At 36.8% G+C, this 16,245-nt stretch overlaps 1 protein-coding gene across 14 annotated transcripts in view; it reads left to right on the plus strand.

The window, feature by feature from the left end:
* GRM1 (glutamate metabotropic receptor 1) overlaps window positions 1-16,245 on the plus strand; it is a 178,855-nt gene that overhangs the window by 10,518 nt on the left and 152,092 nt on the right. For 2 of the 14 annotated variants that reach the window (XM_085216989.1, XM_085216986.1), the window contains exon 2: window positions 11,317-11,519. The exons of 11 other annotated variants lie outside the window; for them this stretch is intronic. In XM_085216989.1, coding sequence (XP_085073115.1) covers window positions 11,471-11,519 — 49 coding nt within the window. In that variant the 5' untranslated portion in view covers window positions 11,317-11,470. Of the gene's footprint in view, window positions 1-10,827; window positions 11,007-11,316; window positions 11,520-16,245 lie in introns of those variants that run through there. One more of the 14 variants, XM_085216990.1, reaches the window with a different exon arrangement.

Here is a 16,245-nt window from a genome sequence, read left to right on the forward strand (position 1 = left end):
AGGCCAATTAAATTGGCATCAAAGTACCATAGCAGAATTCTGCATGGAAAATTAGCTGGTCTTGGCAATTTGTTAAATCCATCTTACAGATTTGTTATAAAATATTGATACTCTGAGACAGCTGTTTAGACTTGTCCTACAGAAGAAATGACCTTTCTATGAGGACTATCCTATCTCCCTTCACAGACAGTGTAGATCCAGACAGCTAATTTAACTTTTCTGCTATGGTTTTATCTTCCCCAAGTGCTCTTTTTATGTATCTGGTTATCAGTGGATATGAGGCAAGTTTCTCATTTCTGGAATATTTGCAGAATGGTGGATTATTATATTTTATGTCTTTGTGTCTCAAAATTGTTTCATATTGTCTTATTGTGGTTTTATGTTTCATTTGCCAAGGTATTCTTTGTTCTCATTCCCTCATTAAGACAAAATTTCCACTTGTTAATTTTTTATTTTTATTTTTTAGTTTTATTTTAATAGCTTTATGGAGCTTACTTTTCTGTTTTATTGTGCTGGCTCTTTGATCGTTTTGGAGATATGGTGATTGTTTTTGAGCAGTGGTATATAAAACTGCTCTCAGTCTCTTACATGTATCTAAGTCATTTCCATGTGATTTCTTAGGATTTTGATCTCTTAGCTGCTCCTTTTAATTTCCTTGAAATTGGATTTCTGTTTTTTAAAAAAGATAATTTATTTTGTTTTTAATTAAATATTACCATTACCAATTTTTATTTCTCTTGCATCTTTTTCATACCAAATATGTCTAAATTTCAGTCACAATTACAGATTTTTTGATACTTAGGTTATAATAAGGCCTTCTATACTACTCTAAGCTAACTCTTCTTTCGTGAGCTCAGTGAGAAGATGAGGCAACACACACATGAAAAGGAAATCGGAACACAGTATGTAAGATTTACCTTCATTTTCCATTACCTAACCTGCAGTCTGGAAGTACTACATACAGAGCCAATGTGTTAGTAGCGGTCTGTGACACGTGGAGTGCTTTTTAATGAAAAGTACTCTGTATGCTCTCATTTCCTCTTGTGACATAGATTCCACCTGGATGGCTCATGTCTGTCAAGAACCAAGGTGGCAGATATTTCATTTCAGTGAAAAGTCATGCTATCATACAACACAGTGGTTTGAACAATTTCCGTTCGTATTTTCTGCTGAATATTTTTTAGAAAATCAATTGGTTAAAGGATTCCTGCATTTTATTAACTGCCAGGAATGATTTATAAATCCCTTTTAAATTTGATAGAAATGTTGTAAGGATAGGCATTTGACAGTTCTGAAGACAAAGCAGAGCAGATTATGTCCTGTGCTGGTGCAGAGGATAAGTGTAACTGTAGGGCTTCCAATACAATCCTCATTGAAGTTAGCTGTTGGTCCTCTGTTTGAGATCAGTGGATCCTGAATGGGAATTAACATGGCTATCATATATTTACAGGTTATGGGAATTATATTCCTCAGAGAACACTTAAAATCCCCAGGGCTTATGAATCCTTTGTTAGAAGCATCACATAATTATCAAAAGTAGTTTAAAGTTGTGTGAAGGCAAGTTGTTTGCTGGATTTGCATAGATATTAGAAGATATTCAGACACATAATTTTTTCCTTCCAACTAGAAGAACAGTGAATCTAGTTCACTTCTAAACATGAATTCCCCAATGAATTTTAGTCTTTTTTTCTCTTGTGAATTGTTTGTGGAGCAGACTTTCATTTTCTTCAGCACTGTCACAGTCTGTAGTTTGACAGGGAACTTTCATATTGTTCATCTGTGGCTGTGTGTATTTGTAAAGGCTGGTACCTTCCCACACATTTATTCAAACAAAACTCATTCGGGCAACAAGAACTAGGCATGAAAATTGTGGAAGTCATTGGAAATTGGAGTAGATGTTCATAAAAATAAACATAAACATCATTCTAGGTTCCACAGAACATCGGAGGTCTTTTCCAATACAGAGTGAATATAAAAGATAAATTTGTAATTAATTCTCAGGAATTGAGAAAACATTTCAGATAAATATATGGGTTTTTTCTTTTATCTGCATGGTGCTTGGTGGAGAGGCTTGAGCGCAAGGAAATTTGGCATGTAGACCGTAGTAGCAATTGTATTAAGTGCTGGGTATTGATAGATGATAATCCTCTTAGAGAGAATGTATTTCTCTGACTGCAGGCTCTACCTGTTTAATTTCAGTCTCTTGCCTGAGCAGCAAGAAATTAAAAATTGACAGTGATGCAAAGGAATGCTACATTATCATCATTGCTGAAACTGGTGGGATGATTTGAGAGACTGAAAAATTGAAATCCATTACCACTGAAGTGGGTATCACAGAATCACAGAATTGTAGGGGTTGGAAGGGACCTCTAGAGATCATCGAGACCAACCCCCCTGCCAAAGCAGGTTCCCTACACCAGGTCACACAGGTAGGCGTCCAGGCGAGACTTGAATATCTCCAGAGAAGGAGACTCCACAACCCCCCTGGGCAGCCTGTTCCAGTGCTCCGTCACCCTCACCGTGAAGAAGTTCTTACGCACATTCTATGCTGCAGCTTATGTCCGTTTCCCCTCGTCCTGTCTCCACGTACCACTGAAAAGAGACTGGCCTCACCGCTATGGCTGCCACACCTCAGATATTTATAAACCTGGATCAGGTCCCCTCTCAGTCGTCTTTTCTCAAGGCTAAACAGACCCAGTTCACTTAGCCTTTCTTCACAGGGGAGGTGCTCCAGGCCCTTCACCATCTTTGTGGCCCTCCGCTAGACTCTTTCCAAGAGATCCCTGTCTTTTTTGTACTGGGGAGCTCAGAACTGGACACAGTACTCCAGATGAGGCCTTACCAGGGCAGAGTAGAGGGGAAGGATCACCTCCCTCGACCTGCTGGACACGCTCTTCTTAATGCACCCCAGAATGCCATTGGCCTTCTTGGCCACGAGGGCACACTGCTGGCTCATGGCCAACCTGTCGTCCACCAGAACGCACAGGTCCCTCTCTGCAGAGCTCCTCTCCAGCAGCTCATCCCCCAGCCTGTATTGGTGCATGCAATTATTCCTCCCTAGGTGTAAGACCCTACACTTGCTTTTGTTGAATCTCATCCGGTTTCTTACTGCCCAGCTCTCCAGCCTGTCCAGGTCTCGCTGAATGGCAGCACAGCCTTCAGGCGTGTCAGCCAATCCTCCTAACTTTGTATCATCAGCAAACTTGCTGAGGGTGGCCACTATCCCCTCATCAAGGTCATTGATGAAGATGTTGAACAAGACCGGACCCAGTACAGACCCCTAGGGATACCACTGGTTACAGGTCTCCAGCCAGACTCTGCACCACCGACGGCGACCCTGTGCGCTCTGCCAGTCAGCCAGTTCTCAACCTACCTCACTGTCCACTCGTCTATCCCACACTTCCTCAGCTTTGTTATAAGGATGTCGTGGGAGACAGTATCAAATGTAGAATAGGTTATTGCCATGGGCCAACAACATTCTCTCAGATGGTGCTCTTATTTTCCAGGACACAATCCCATGGGAGCATAAACATATATTTGGGATCAGATTAAAAATTCCACAGATATGTGAAGTGCTGAGCTGGGGCAGCCACTCTGCTAGAACAGTTTTCAACATGTTCAGAAGGGGAAAGGAGGCAGGCAGAAGCCTCATAAGCCTGGATAACACACAGCCACAAAATACCAATCAGTAACTTTAACTGTCATGTGCCTTTTCATTAGTATTGTTTTCTTCCTCCTCAAGACACCTGGATCACAGTTCTCAGGTGTCACTGCATTCTCTCATAAAAATAAGATTAGCCTTTCTCCTTCATGTGATTGTCTACCTGAGCTAAGCCAATTTGCTGCCAGATTTTTGCAGGGCTCTAACATCCAGCAGCTCTATCTGCACATATTAAGGGACAGTGCCTGTGGCTGTTATCCAGCACAGGGCTGGAATTCCTCCTCCTTCCCAAACAGTGCCAATCTGCAAGTGGAATTACAGGAATGATGAGAAGACTTTCCAGGAGCTTCTGAATTTGTCACTGACCTCAGAATGAGATGGACAATATTCTCTTAAACCTACCCCTAAACATGTCCATAACTGTGTGCTCCGCTGCTGGCATCCTGCAAAAAAGGTGGCGTAAGGATGTAGAGAATCTGAGTCTGTCACATGAGGAGAGTGATGTCCAATACTGATGTTATGAAGGTGAGTGAGATGATGAATATTGATTTAAATCTATAATGGAACAGGCAAAATGGTCAGCATTGGCTTGTGCCAAAAATCCAAAAGCAAAAGACAAGTGAGCTATCCCAGACAATTCCAGCTACCAAGACAGCAAACTCCAGAAAATTAATAAGATGGTAATTCAGGATTCAGCTGACAAAAAGTTATAATTAAATTACAGCCAGCCAGAGTGACTCTTTGGGAAATAGTTTACATACCAACTTGACTTTATTTCCTGATGAAAGTGCAACTGAGGAAGTTAAATGTAACTGTTCAGATTGAGTATGTCTGAATTTTATAAGGCAATGAATTAGTATCAAAGGTTATTTTGATTTTAAAAAGTGATTTACAATATTGGCAAAAAAGACATCAAATAAATTGCAGTTCAGAACACCAACCTCAGTAAGCAGGGAGCAACCATCAAGTGAGGTCACTTTAGCAGCATTGCATAGAGATCAACAAAGAGTCTGATGTCTCACTGTCTTCGTAAATGATATGAAACACAGCTCTGCTGACAAAATATCCATCCGTGAGATAATAAGTAATGGGGAGAAAAGGAAACATTCAAATCTCTTGGTAAACTTGGCCCAGTCTAAGAAAATGTATGCTAGTATAGTCAAATGCAAACCATATATGAAGGATTAAGGCACATGTACCACTTGCACTTAAGTCCTAAATGCAACATGCAGATACAGAGGATCTGCTTCCAAAAAGCAACTATAACAATAAAACAAACAATAAAGCTCACCAAACACTAAAAAATCTACTCCAGACTATGAAAAGCTTGAGTAACTCTTGTGAGACTGGGAACTTTACGTCCACATAAGGATTATTATGATTAATGTTGCTGTTGTCTTTTCAGTGCCATTATCGATATTTTAAAAGGAATTTAAAATATTGGAAAGAGGTCAGGATAAAATGATTTGTGGGATGAAAACAGTGCCTTACCAAAGAAATCTAAAACAGCTTATTCCATATGATTTGTCAAAAGAGAGGTACAACCTATTTTATTAAAAAAATATTTAATTTCCTCCAAGCAAACAAAACCAATAAGAAATAAATTGTTCTTTGTCTTAATGGTTAAAAGCATAGCAAATGACACTTACTGCTTAGTGAACAATTGTGTACTTTTGAAGATGGTTGATCACTGGGACAAATGATTAAGGGAAGTGATGCATGTTCGGTCTTCTGATGTTGTCTAACCAAAATGTGCTGCAGACATTCCAGAACAGTTTTATTCAAATGCAAGTCACTGGCCCAGTGCAGTGTTATTCTGAGTGAACCCATGGGCTTGCATTACACAGGTGGTTGCATAGATATAAAGAGCTGAGGTCCTTTCAAGCACCAAATTCTAATTATTTATTAATACTTCTGATTATGTAAGTGGAGAAGAAAAACATTTTAAAAGTAGCTTAACATTCATGAGTTCACTCATGGTCTCAGCTGCCTCAGAAAATTAAAAGTTTCTTATGCTGTAGATACTACTTACATAGGAAAGAAATTCAGGACTAAATAACCTCCTTAGTCAAAGATAGTCCACTACTGCAATCTGTGTACATTATTTTGAGCATATATTTGTTCATTTACTAGCAATTTGTGCTTTTTAATGCATTTTACCATTAGTTTACAGAAACCTTTTTCTTTACTATTTTTGTTTGCTGTTTGAAAATTCCAGTTTTCATGCCAATTTTATACTGGCCTTGTTCTTTTTCCTGTGTAATAAATATTGTCCCTTGTGACTGAAGAAAACAGCAAGTTTTTTAAAAGAATACAGTGACATTTTTCTCATAACCTCATTAATTTGAACACTACTTTGAATCTAAAAATCTGACAGGACATGCAAAATGCAAAAAAAAAACAAACCAAAATGTGTGGAAGAGTACAATAAATTTGTAATTGGGTTAATTAACATTTTTACCCATCAGTTTTTCTAGAAAGGAAAGCAATAGTGAATTTTGTGAAGATTTGTTTTGAACAAATAGATGATAATGTTTTCTGGATGCTTCTTAACATATATAATGTATTATAGATGCTATTGTTTCATGCAAGAAACACATTAATGTGCTCTTACAAGCCAATTTTGAGTACTATTGTGTTTGAAAAATCAATGTCTTTGTTACACCTACTTGCACATTTTCTGCTGAGTTCCATATACATGGAAAAGTGTATTCCACTGTTTGTGTAGCTGTGATGTTGCCTTTGAAGTGTAAAGCAGAGATGTGCTGGTGCTACAAATATCTTGAGACACATCACTGCTTTTTATAGCTCATACCCTAAGGATATATGGATAATGAAACGCTCTTTAAGATTCTGGCTATACATCTGTATTTACACTCAGACCTATGATTCTGCCTTAATGAAGTCAATGGGAGACTAGCTTTTGACTGAAATTTAACTATAAATCTAGCTCTATAGGGAGATCCGTTGAAGTGCAGAACACTCTTGCGTGATCCAAATAGACATGTGAACACTGACTCAACTTTAAGAACATGAATTATGGAAGACAAGAATTAACTGCATACTTACAAGACATTTTTTTCTGAGGATTGCTCACTTCACTGAAGTGTCCAATGCCTTACTAATTTAGGTACAATGTGCTTTGAGTCACATTAAAAGCAGGATAAAATTAACATTTTAAAGCCTACTGTGTACAAGGTTAGGCTATAGAGACCATATGGCCTCTGAATTCTGCATTTCATAGGATTATGAAAACTGATGAGTGGATTTATTGAAGGCTGCAGCCCACTGGAGAAAAAGGACAATATTCTGTATGTATTGTTCTGAAGAGACAGGTAGAAGTTATTTTCTGCTCTCTTTCTAAATTTAAAGAGGAATACTGAAATAATTGATTAGTTTGGCCATCTTTTTAGCTTTGTAAATGAAAGGTCAAGATAAAAAGACAGTTAACTGAATGCTGAAACTTTCCATTTGAGAATTAGCATTCTTTTTCTTTTTTTGCCCATTTGTTAGCAATTGGATTACATTAGGGTGAGTTTCTCCTGGATTTTTTTCCTCTCCCATTTTTAATGAATAATTTTTATTAACTGTGTTCTGATTTGTATGTGCTTAGCTTCACAAGCTCATATAAGACTTTCATGGTAATAAATGCAGGAAAATAAGACACAGAGAAGAAAGAAAAGGAATTATTTCTGTGTCTCTACCACACAAAGATTTCTCTTGTCAGAGGCTGCTGTCTTTTTGGTATTTCCAGCTTCCATACTCTAATACCAATTTTCTCATCTTCCAAGGAAGCTGTCTTAAATTGTCTACCCTTTAACAAATACTAACTCAAGTTACAGAATACACAGTATTTTGTGAATTGTATAAGAAAATGACAAATTGCAGGTCATATTCAGAATATGCACTGTGTATGCTTCATTGTTCAGCAAGCAGATTTCATTGCATACACAGCAGAACATAAAAGGTGGCTGATGCAGGGATGGCATAAAAAAGAACAGTGGTCTTCCTTGTTTTGGGGAGAAATTTATTGAAGAGATTCTTGTAGAAGTTTTTGATTCTGCTGAATCAACACCTTCCAAAGAAGAGAACTTTCTGTAGGAATCTTCTATGTAGCTCTGCCTTTAGCAATGTCTCATCATCCTTCTCATAAAAATCAGCCTGCACGTGTCTGTATCAGCTTCTTCTAGTCTTTCCTCCAGCTCCCTCTCCCATTATACTAACACCAACAACACTTTCTGAAAATCTTAGTTGACTATTCTTTTCAAAAGTTATTGCCATCTGGAAAAGAACTTACATATCTGTAAATCTCTCTTCTTTAGTATTGTTCTTTTCATGTTTTCATTGTAAAGCATCGTATTACATTAATTTGAAGCACTAGATGTATGCATCCTTGAACCATACAGAATTGATGATTCTATCCTCAGTCAGTGGGAGGTACGTTTTCTATAGATTAGAAAAAAAAAAATCAATCTGAGCTGACCTGAAAATTTACTTTTTAGACAGGGAAAGGTAAAAATTTGAGAACAGTGTAGTAGTCATTACAATTAGATCATAACTAACCTTTTATTATTGTAAGTTATTTTAATCTAAAAATAGAACTTGCCTTCAACCTGATTCCATTGATGTCAGTGGAAGATTTGCTGCTGATTTCTGTAGGAAGCATTTTTGGATATAATTATTACAGACTTTCAATTCAAATGTATGTGCCTTTTTATGTGAAGGAAAAGTCTAAGAAAAGAGGGGTGCAGAGAGAAAGCCTGCATATTTTACTAATAGAAATGGTATTTTATCAGTCTGCCTCCTCCTTCTTCTTTTTCTTATAGAAGTATTCCAGAGTTGCATTCTAGAAAGTGTAAATCTTTACAAAGAATTTCTTCATGGTAATGCACATTTGAATTTCAGCCTCAGGGAAGCTTGACTTTATGCTGCTACTAGTTATCTTTGTGACAAGGCCACTCTTGCTTCAAAGAAAGGGAATAGGGTGTTTGGCATATTGTAATCTGGAACACCAATAAGCAAAGGGATACATTCAAACAAGAAGGTGGAGATGATGCACGCCTGCAAACACAAATGTTTTACCCATAATTTCTACAGCTGTGATTTCATTCAGAGCATATAAGTTATGCAGCAAGGAGTTCTGCTTCACTGCTAATTAGGGAATAGATCCAGTAGACAATGGAGATCCAAATATTATCCAGTTACATAGGGGAAACAAAAGAAATCAGGACATCCCACCTTAGTCCTAACTCAGTTTAAAATAGCAATTGGATCTGCTGTAGAGCAGGATGATTGATTCCTGTATTTATTGTACAAAAACTTTCTTTGTACAATTGAAAATAAATTATTTCAGAATTAAAGATATATTATTCTGTAGTAGTTTTAATAACAGCTAGGGAGGGAAACATGGTGGTTCTTATTTTACATTCTCAATCACAATAACTCAAAGAGATTCTGGGTCATCTTATCCTCTCAGAAGATTAGAAAATCCATTTGGGAACCACTCCTGTCAAACTTTACACTGTTGCATTTCACAAGATTTTTTTAAAGGTTCATTGGTCCATGTGGTGGGCTGACCCTGACCAGCAGCCAGCCACCCACACAGTGACTTATTTGCTTCTCCCTGTCCTATGCCAAGGCAATGGGTAAGAATTGGAAACACAAAAGTGAGAAAACTCATGGATCAAGACAAACACAGTTTGATAGATGCTGGAAAGTTTTAAACACAAATAAGTGGGGAAAAAAAAAAGGAAGTTTTTCACTTCTTCCAAGAGACAGACTCATGCTCTACCAGCCAATGAAGAGCAACCACCTTTGAAGCCCCAACACCCCTCAACATCAGTTGTTTACAGGATGCTGTGAAGAAGGTTAACACTATCTCAGCCAGACCCAGCACAGTCCAGCTCAGTAAATACTGTATTTCAGTAATTATGTCACTCTTCTTAGAGTAAGATGTGTTTTTTTTAATCGTCTCATGTCAAAAGTGAAGCCATATTGTCCACTTCCCTAATGAGTAGTCTAAACACTGAACTGCTTGACTTGTACTTTTGTATCTGCAAAGGCCTCATTGAGTTTGTAATGTTGGCATATTGCACCTTTCAAAACTAACACATTAGAATTAATAGCTGGTAAAATACTGAGAAGAGTAATATTATTTAATTAGATTTGCAACATAGAGTACTCTGAAGAACAGTTCCCAGGTTGTATGTTTCTTGCTCAAGTATTCTGGATATCCATGTTAACAACTGTGCTGACAAGTTATAAGGACATGCTACAGCTAAGTGACATTTGCTACACTAAGCTTGAAAGATTGTTCATTTTTAAGATATTACTAAGTGTTTTAGAAACTGTCTATATGAGAACTGCAACTGTTTTGAAATAGGATACGTATTTTAGGAATGCAGAGTAGAGGCAGAGGTGTAGCTTTGGTGCCATTTGAGCAAAAGGTTTCCCAAGATACCGTCCAGCTCAAAATCATTTGATTTTTCAAGTATGTTTTTCATGGACTCCCTGCATGATATAACGGTATGTATACACAACCCATTTTAAAATCCAGGCCAGTAAGTTCCCTCATATGAATGCTTCTTTTGGAACACTGACCTAGAATTTTATTTTTTCTATAGTTAAAAGCTGCTTTGGGTTTCATGCTTTTTATTCTTGTTTTTATATGAGTACATCTGAGTTCTTGAATAGTTCACTTTAAGTAACATCTTCCTATCTAGCATTGATGGCTACACCAGTTTGTCACAATTTTAAAAAATATTTTTAGTGCTGGATAGTATTACATAAGCAGTCATATGGTTGCCAAATAGAATGAAGGTAGTATGATCTCACTATTCCTACAGTATTTCACTTATTTACATAAATAAAAGAACAATTTTGTATATATGTTTAATCAGAGCATTACATTCATTGCTTATGCATTATAATCTGCAAGACAGTAATTTTATTCCATGATGGGATTTAATATATTTTGTGTGGCATTTTTAGTTCCTGAGAGTTAATATTCATGTGTATTTACCTGCATGTTTCTTTGTTTATGCCCAGTTTACTAAATGACCTAGATCATGCTATATTAGTAACTTCTCTCCCAATCTTTCTGTCATTTGCAAATGTTATTGGTAACACTTTTGTATTTTTGTTTTTTTTCAGATCATTGACTAATGTTAACTAGATAAATCTAAGAACAGATCCTTGCAGTACACAATAAAAAGACTCCATCTATTAATATTCCTTCACTGCAAGCATATGGCAAAACTTAACATCCAGATTTTAATCTATTTTATGTATACAATATGATTGTTATCATTCCAGGTCTATAGCAAATACATCACACAAAATGAAGGTAGATATCTTCTCTTGTAGACATATATCTCTACTTCACTGGCATTATTAATTTTTATAACCAAAGTTTTAAATCCACTGATTATTTTAGATAACTGTATTTGAAAGGTCTGTTTCTACATATCTGTGACTGGTACCTGTTACGTTATACCATTACTTTATTGATTTATTTATTTTAATATCCTCAAGTTCCATGTCAGTTCCTGAGTCATATTGGCCAGAATGAGTGTCAGACTGACAGATCTGCAATTAATCAGGTGAACTCACTTTTGCTTTTAAAGTATTGCACAACACTATTTTTTTTTTTGCAGTCTTCTGGCACTTTATGACTTCTGGCAGCTATTGAAAATCATTTGTAGTAGTTCAGAGAAGTCATCAGCCACTTCTTTCAAAAGTTGTCTGAGCACATCCATCTTAAAATACGTGCCTTTTGGAGCTGCTGCTTCATTTCCTTCTGAGCTGGAAATGGTAACTATCCATTCATCATCACCATCAATATCATCATTGTCTTCTGGTATGTATACATTATCTGTCTCTTTCTCAAAATACAGAACATAGAAACTTATTTAATGCTTCTCCCTGTTCTGCACATTCCCTTCTAACAGTGACCCAAGATCATTATCTTTTATCAGCATTTCTTTCTTTCTTTCCTTCTTTTCTTTTCTGCAGTTCCCAGCTTCTTGTATTTCTCTATTACCTTTTAGACTCTCAGACCACCAGTAGTAGCCAAGTAGCAGAGTTATGTTTTTATTCAAAGACTGGAATCTAATCAATTCTAAGCAAGGCACTTGGCTGGACAGGCTTTTTGGGAGAGGGAGGTACAGGTCTACTAGCCAGTTTGTCCATGTTGAGTCTGGCAGGCTGCTGTGGTTGATAACTTTAAGGGCAAGAGGTGAAGTATTGGATTAATGAGCTAATGCTGCTGAGCGCCAGCTCCTGAGGGTAGTGATAAGATCTCCTGGGCTGCACATCTCAGAAACTACCAGGAACAATCATGCTGTTACTCCAGAACTTTCCTCCAGCTCTGTGTCCCAGGGACTCCCTTTGCTTTTAAAGCTTGTGCTTTTGATAATTTCGAATCAGTTCCAGTGACAGAGTTACCTCCTTAGCAGGAGGCTGTTGTTGAGTGTAGTCAGAGAATGGCAAATATCTGATGTCGTTGCTCAGCCAGTATTTGAACCAGTTCAGACACTGGACCCAATTGGTTTTGCATTGAAGAGGAACGTTTTATTTCTCTGTGATAGTAAGTGCAGTAAATATTTCACAGGAGGTGTCTATTCCCCATGCAGTGTTATGATGAACCTCAACTCTGAAAAAAGAGAGAACAAAATAGTTCATTCTTTTACTGTTGTATATACCTACATGAACATGCAGAATTTCTTCAGATGTTTTTATTTACATATATTTTCTGTTCATTACTTTCTGCTAACATGGATATCTTCTCAAAACAAAGGTATTATTTGGGAGAGGAGAAAAAACAACGAAACCACTTAAAGTCGTCAAGATGAAACTAGCTTGCAGAGACCTCAGAAAATGTTAAAAAAAAACAGATTTCTTTCTTTCTTTGACTTTCTTTAGATTTTCTAGATTAGAGTACAGGCATCATGTCAAAAGAGCAGCAGTACTTATGAGAGAGCATTTATCAAGGGCTAACAAGAGGAAGGAAAATTAAAATGGCATTACAATCTTATTCTTCATTAAAAGTGAAGTACTAAATTTTCCACTAATTCATTTTGACACATATTATTCTGACAGAGCTGACACCTGTGACAAAATGTGATTAAAGTGGATGCAATTCAGGAAGCAATGCTTTAATTTTTTCCTTAGCTCTATGATGTCAGTGACATACATAATTCAGAATTGAGTTTATTTTCTTAAATCCATTTATCTTTGGCCACCATTACTTTTTGTTATAGGCAGATATTTACCTTCAGAAGTGGTGAAAACAGTAGCTTCTTAGATTACAGGCAAAATGAAGTAATTAATCTGATTAACACCGTCATGGAAAACTGAAATATCTAACATCATTTCCTAGGCAAAGTATGGTGACATGTTAAAGGATGACTTTTGTTAACAATCTTTTCTGTCTCAAGTTGGAGTTTTTTTCATCAATGATACAATATCATCTTATTGTAAACATTAATAAGATTTAACAGAATAAGGATAGCTATGGGGGGAGCTTTAGAAAGTTAGTTTCTTGTAAAACTTCAGTTGTAGCTGTGGAATGCAAGATTGAAAACAAGGTTGGCAGTTGTGGTTCAGTGAGATATTGCAGATGTATTTCAGCAATGTATTTCAGATATAATTGTCACTCATGATGCCTTGTTTGCTGATCGTTGAAATTTACTCTAATCTCTGCTGTAGCCAAGAAGTGCCCAGTGAAACTCATCATACAAAAAAAAGTTAAATCCTAATCAAGATCCCATCATTCCTGAGATTTTTTTTTTAACATGTTCTGATGAGGCTTCAGTACTTGCTGACTGAAAGTATTTCCAAGAAAAAATATCAACCATACCTGCTTTTGGCAATTTGTACAGGCTAAAAAGCTGAAAAGCCACTGCACCCTTTAGAGATCAATGAAGAGATGTGGTTCTCCTTGGACACAAGTATTAGCAGCATGCCACCAGCAAGGATGGTGACAGTGCCAATAAGAACTTGGCCACTGATTGTCTTTTTGAGTGTGATTTTCCCTCCCCACCAACAACTGAATGTCTCTCAGCTCCTAGGGAGGGAGGACAGACACGGAAAAAAAGAGTCATCAGATGTGATCCCTTTTGCTACAGACCAGTATGCAAAAAATACTTATTTCAGAAGATCCTGTATATTCATTCAAAAATATACTTTTTACCTGTTTCTTTCATTTTTAATAATTTCAGTAAGTGTCAGGTAAGCACTATCTTTAAACATTACGGATGGAAAAATGATTAAATTTAGCTCTTGAAGAATCTAGTGGGTTACAGTTTTTATCAATCTTGTCTTGTTTGTTTTCTAATCATTTCATTTCTAGTAAATCGTATTGGTTTGATATGCCCTCTTTGTAAGCTAAGGCAGATGCAATAAGATGACTTGGAGATATTGTTATTCTATATCGTAAGAATTCTTAGAGGTATCAGATAAGCCAGTAATCATCAGTTTTATCAGCAATCATTTGCTTGAACCTCTGCTTTTAAAAACATAATCCATAGAAATGCAGTCTCATGGGACAAATTTTAGCCCTCGTTATCATTTAATGTGCCTTCCAGTGGCATATTAAGTCAAATTATTAAAGCTGAAAACCGAAGTCTGCCTAAAGAGTCTGCTTTTCACGATATGTTAATATGAATAACCATATACTTTTCTGATTATATTAAAACCTGAACAGATGTGTATTGTAAGACTGTAGTTCCTTTGAAAACACCATAGCAATGAAAGAGATGTTTTTAAGGATAAAATTAATCTTAGACACTGAATTTCATACACGTAAAATTCAATAGCTAACCTAACTGTTGTTATAAATGAGAAAGACCACTGAAGAATCTCTCAAAAGTCCAAAAGACGTCTCTGTTCATACAAATTCTATCCATGATCTTATGTTCACTATTGCCAAATATTTTGTAGGAATGAACATGCTCACAGTTGTGCCACTAATGCCTATAATCAGGTTGGTATTTCAAGAGCAGCTTTCTGCATTTGTACTCACCCTCTCAAATGCAAAAACAGAAAAAAAAACCCTGCAGTGGCAGTGGAGAAGCCATTGTACTGGAAGGATAGAGTGAAAGGAAGATGGTCCTTGGTGGGCATCTTCTGCTCTCTCTCCATATGGGAAAGAAACAGCTTGGAATTCATTGCTTTGCATTGCTCATGGAAATTGTGCACATAATGGAGATTCTCATGTTCTTATTTCTCTGAATAAGCATCCTGCAGGTGTCTGAGTTGAATCCCCAGAAGAAATATGCAGAAATCAGTGACCAGAGGTTGTTTACAATTTTATTTATCAGTAGTAGTCCTTTATCCCTCCTGTCTATGTTGATTTTTTTATGTTTTTGTCATCAAAAAACATGTTGAATTGGGTACTTATTTAAAGGTGTCCTGTTGGTCACTGCATCATAATCAGCTTCTCAAATTGGGCAAGTGCAAACAAGCCACACAAAATATTCAGTTGCATGAAAAATAATACTAAGAAAGAGAACATTTAAAATGTGCGAAAAGGACATATCAGTGCCGTCTAAAGTGGAATGTGACTGGAATATCTCTTAGTTAAAAGGAATCATTAGCTTCTTTCTACAAAAGTGTGGGAAGCATATTTTTGTTCTCTTGGTGAAATCTTGGTACTGTATTAAAAACAATCAAATGTAACTGAAATATCTTGCTTATCTTGGAAGAGTGAAGGTTGTGTAAGACTTATGCAAAGGGTAAGGGTAAAACTCTCCACTTGTACTGATAGCTGGAGCTGTCACGACCCAGGCACAGGACCTTGCACTTGGATTTGTTGAACATCATGGTGTTCCTCTGGGCCCACTACTAAAGCTTATCTAGGTCTCTTTGGATAGCATCAGGTGTGTCAACCACACCGCACATCTTGGTGTCATCCGCAAATATGCTGAGGGTGCTTTTAATCCCACTATCAATGTCTTTGATGAAGGTATTAAAGAGCATTGGTCCCAGTAATGACCACCGAGGGACATCACTTTTCACTGATCTCCATCTGGACATTGATTCACTCACCAATACTCTATGGGTACAATCTTGCAACCAGTTCCTCATCCATCGAATGAATGGTCCACACTTCAAATATATATATTTTCAATTTGGAGAAAAGGATCTTGTGGGGGGCTGTGCCAAAGGCCTTACTGAAGTCCAGAAGCTTCAGTCTTCCGAAGCTTAATTGCAATGCAGTATAGAAATAGTGAACTTTTGAGGGCATTTGCAGATAAATAAATAAAGAACAGGGAAGCAAAAAGATTATTCAGTATCATTAGCAACTGAAAATATGTTTATTTTTGGAACTGACATGTATTTTGCTATCAGCTTCAATTTCGTTGATTATATTTGGATTAGAAACAAAAGACAGATGATGTGTGGCCTGAAAACATTCTCTACATCTGAAAGATTCAGTATTTTTCACTCTGCATTGCTTACATCTTGTCACAGAACATTATGTTATTTCATACCAGAGATGTGTTAGAGATGCTGTGTTATACAATGCCAAAACAGAGTTTATAGTATCTAGTATTTTTGGATCACAACCGCATGGTGTCCAG

Source organism: Meleagris gallopavo, chromosome 2, assembly GCF_905368555.1.
Source record: "Meleagris gallopavo chromosome 2, MGAL_WU_HG_1.1, whole genome shotgun sequence".
Classification (NCBI taxonomy): Eukaryota; Metazoa; Chordata; class Aves; order Galliformes; family Phasianidae; genus Meleagris; species Meleagris gallopavo.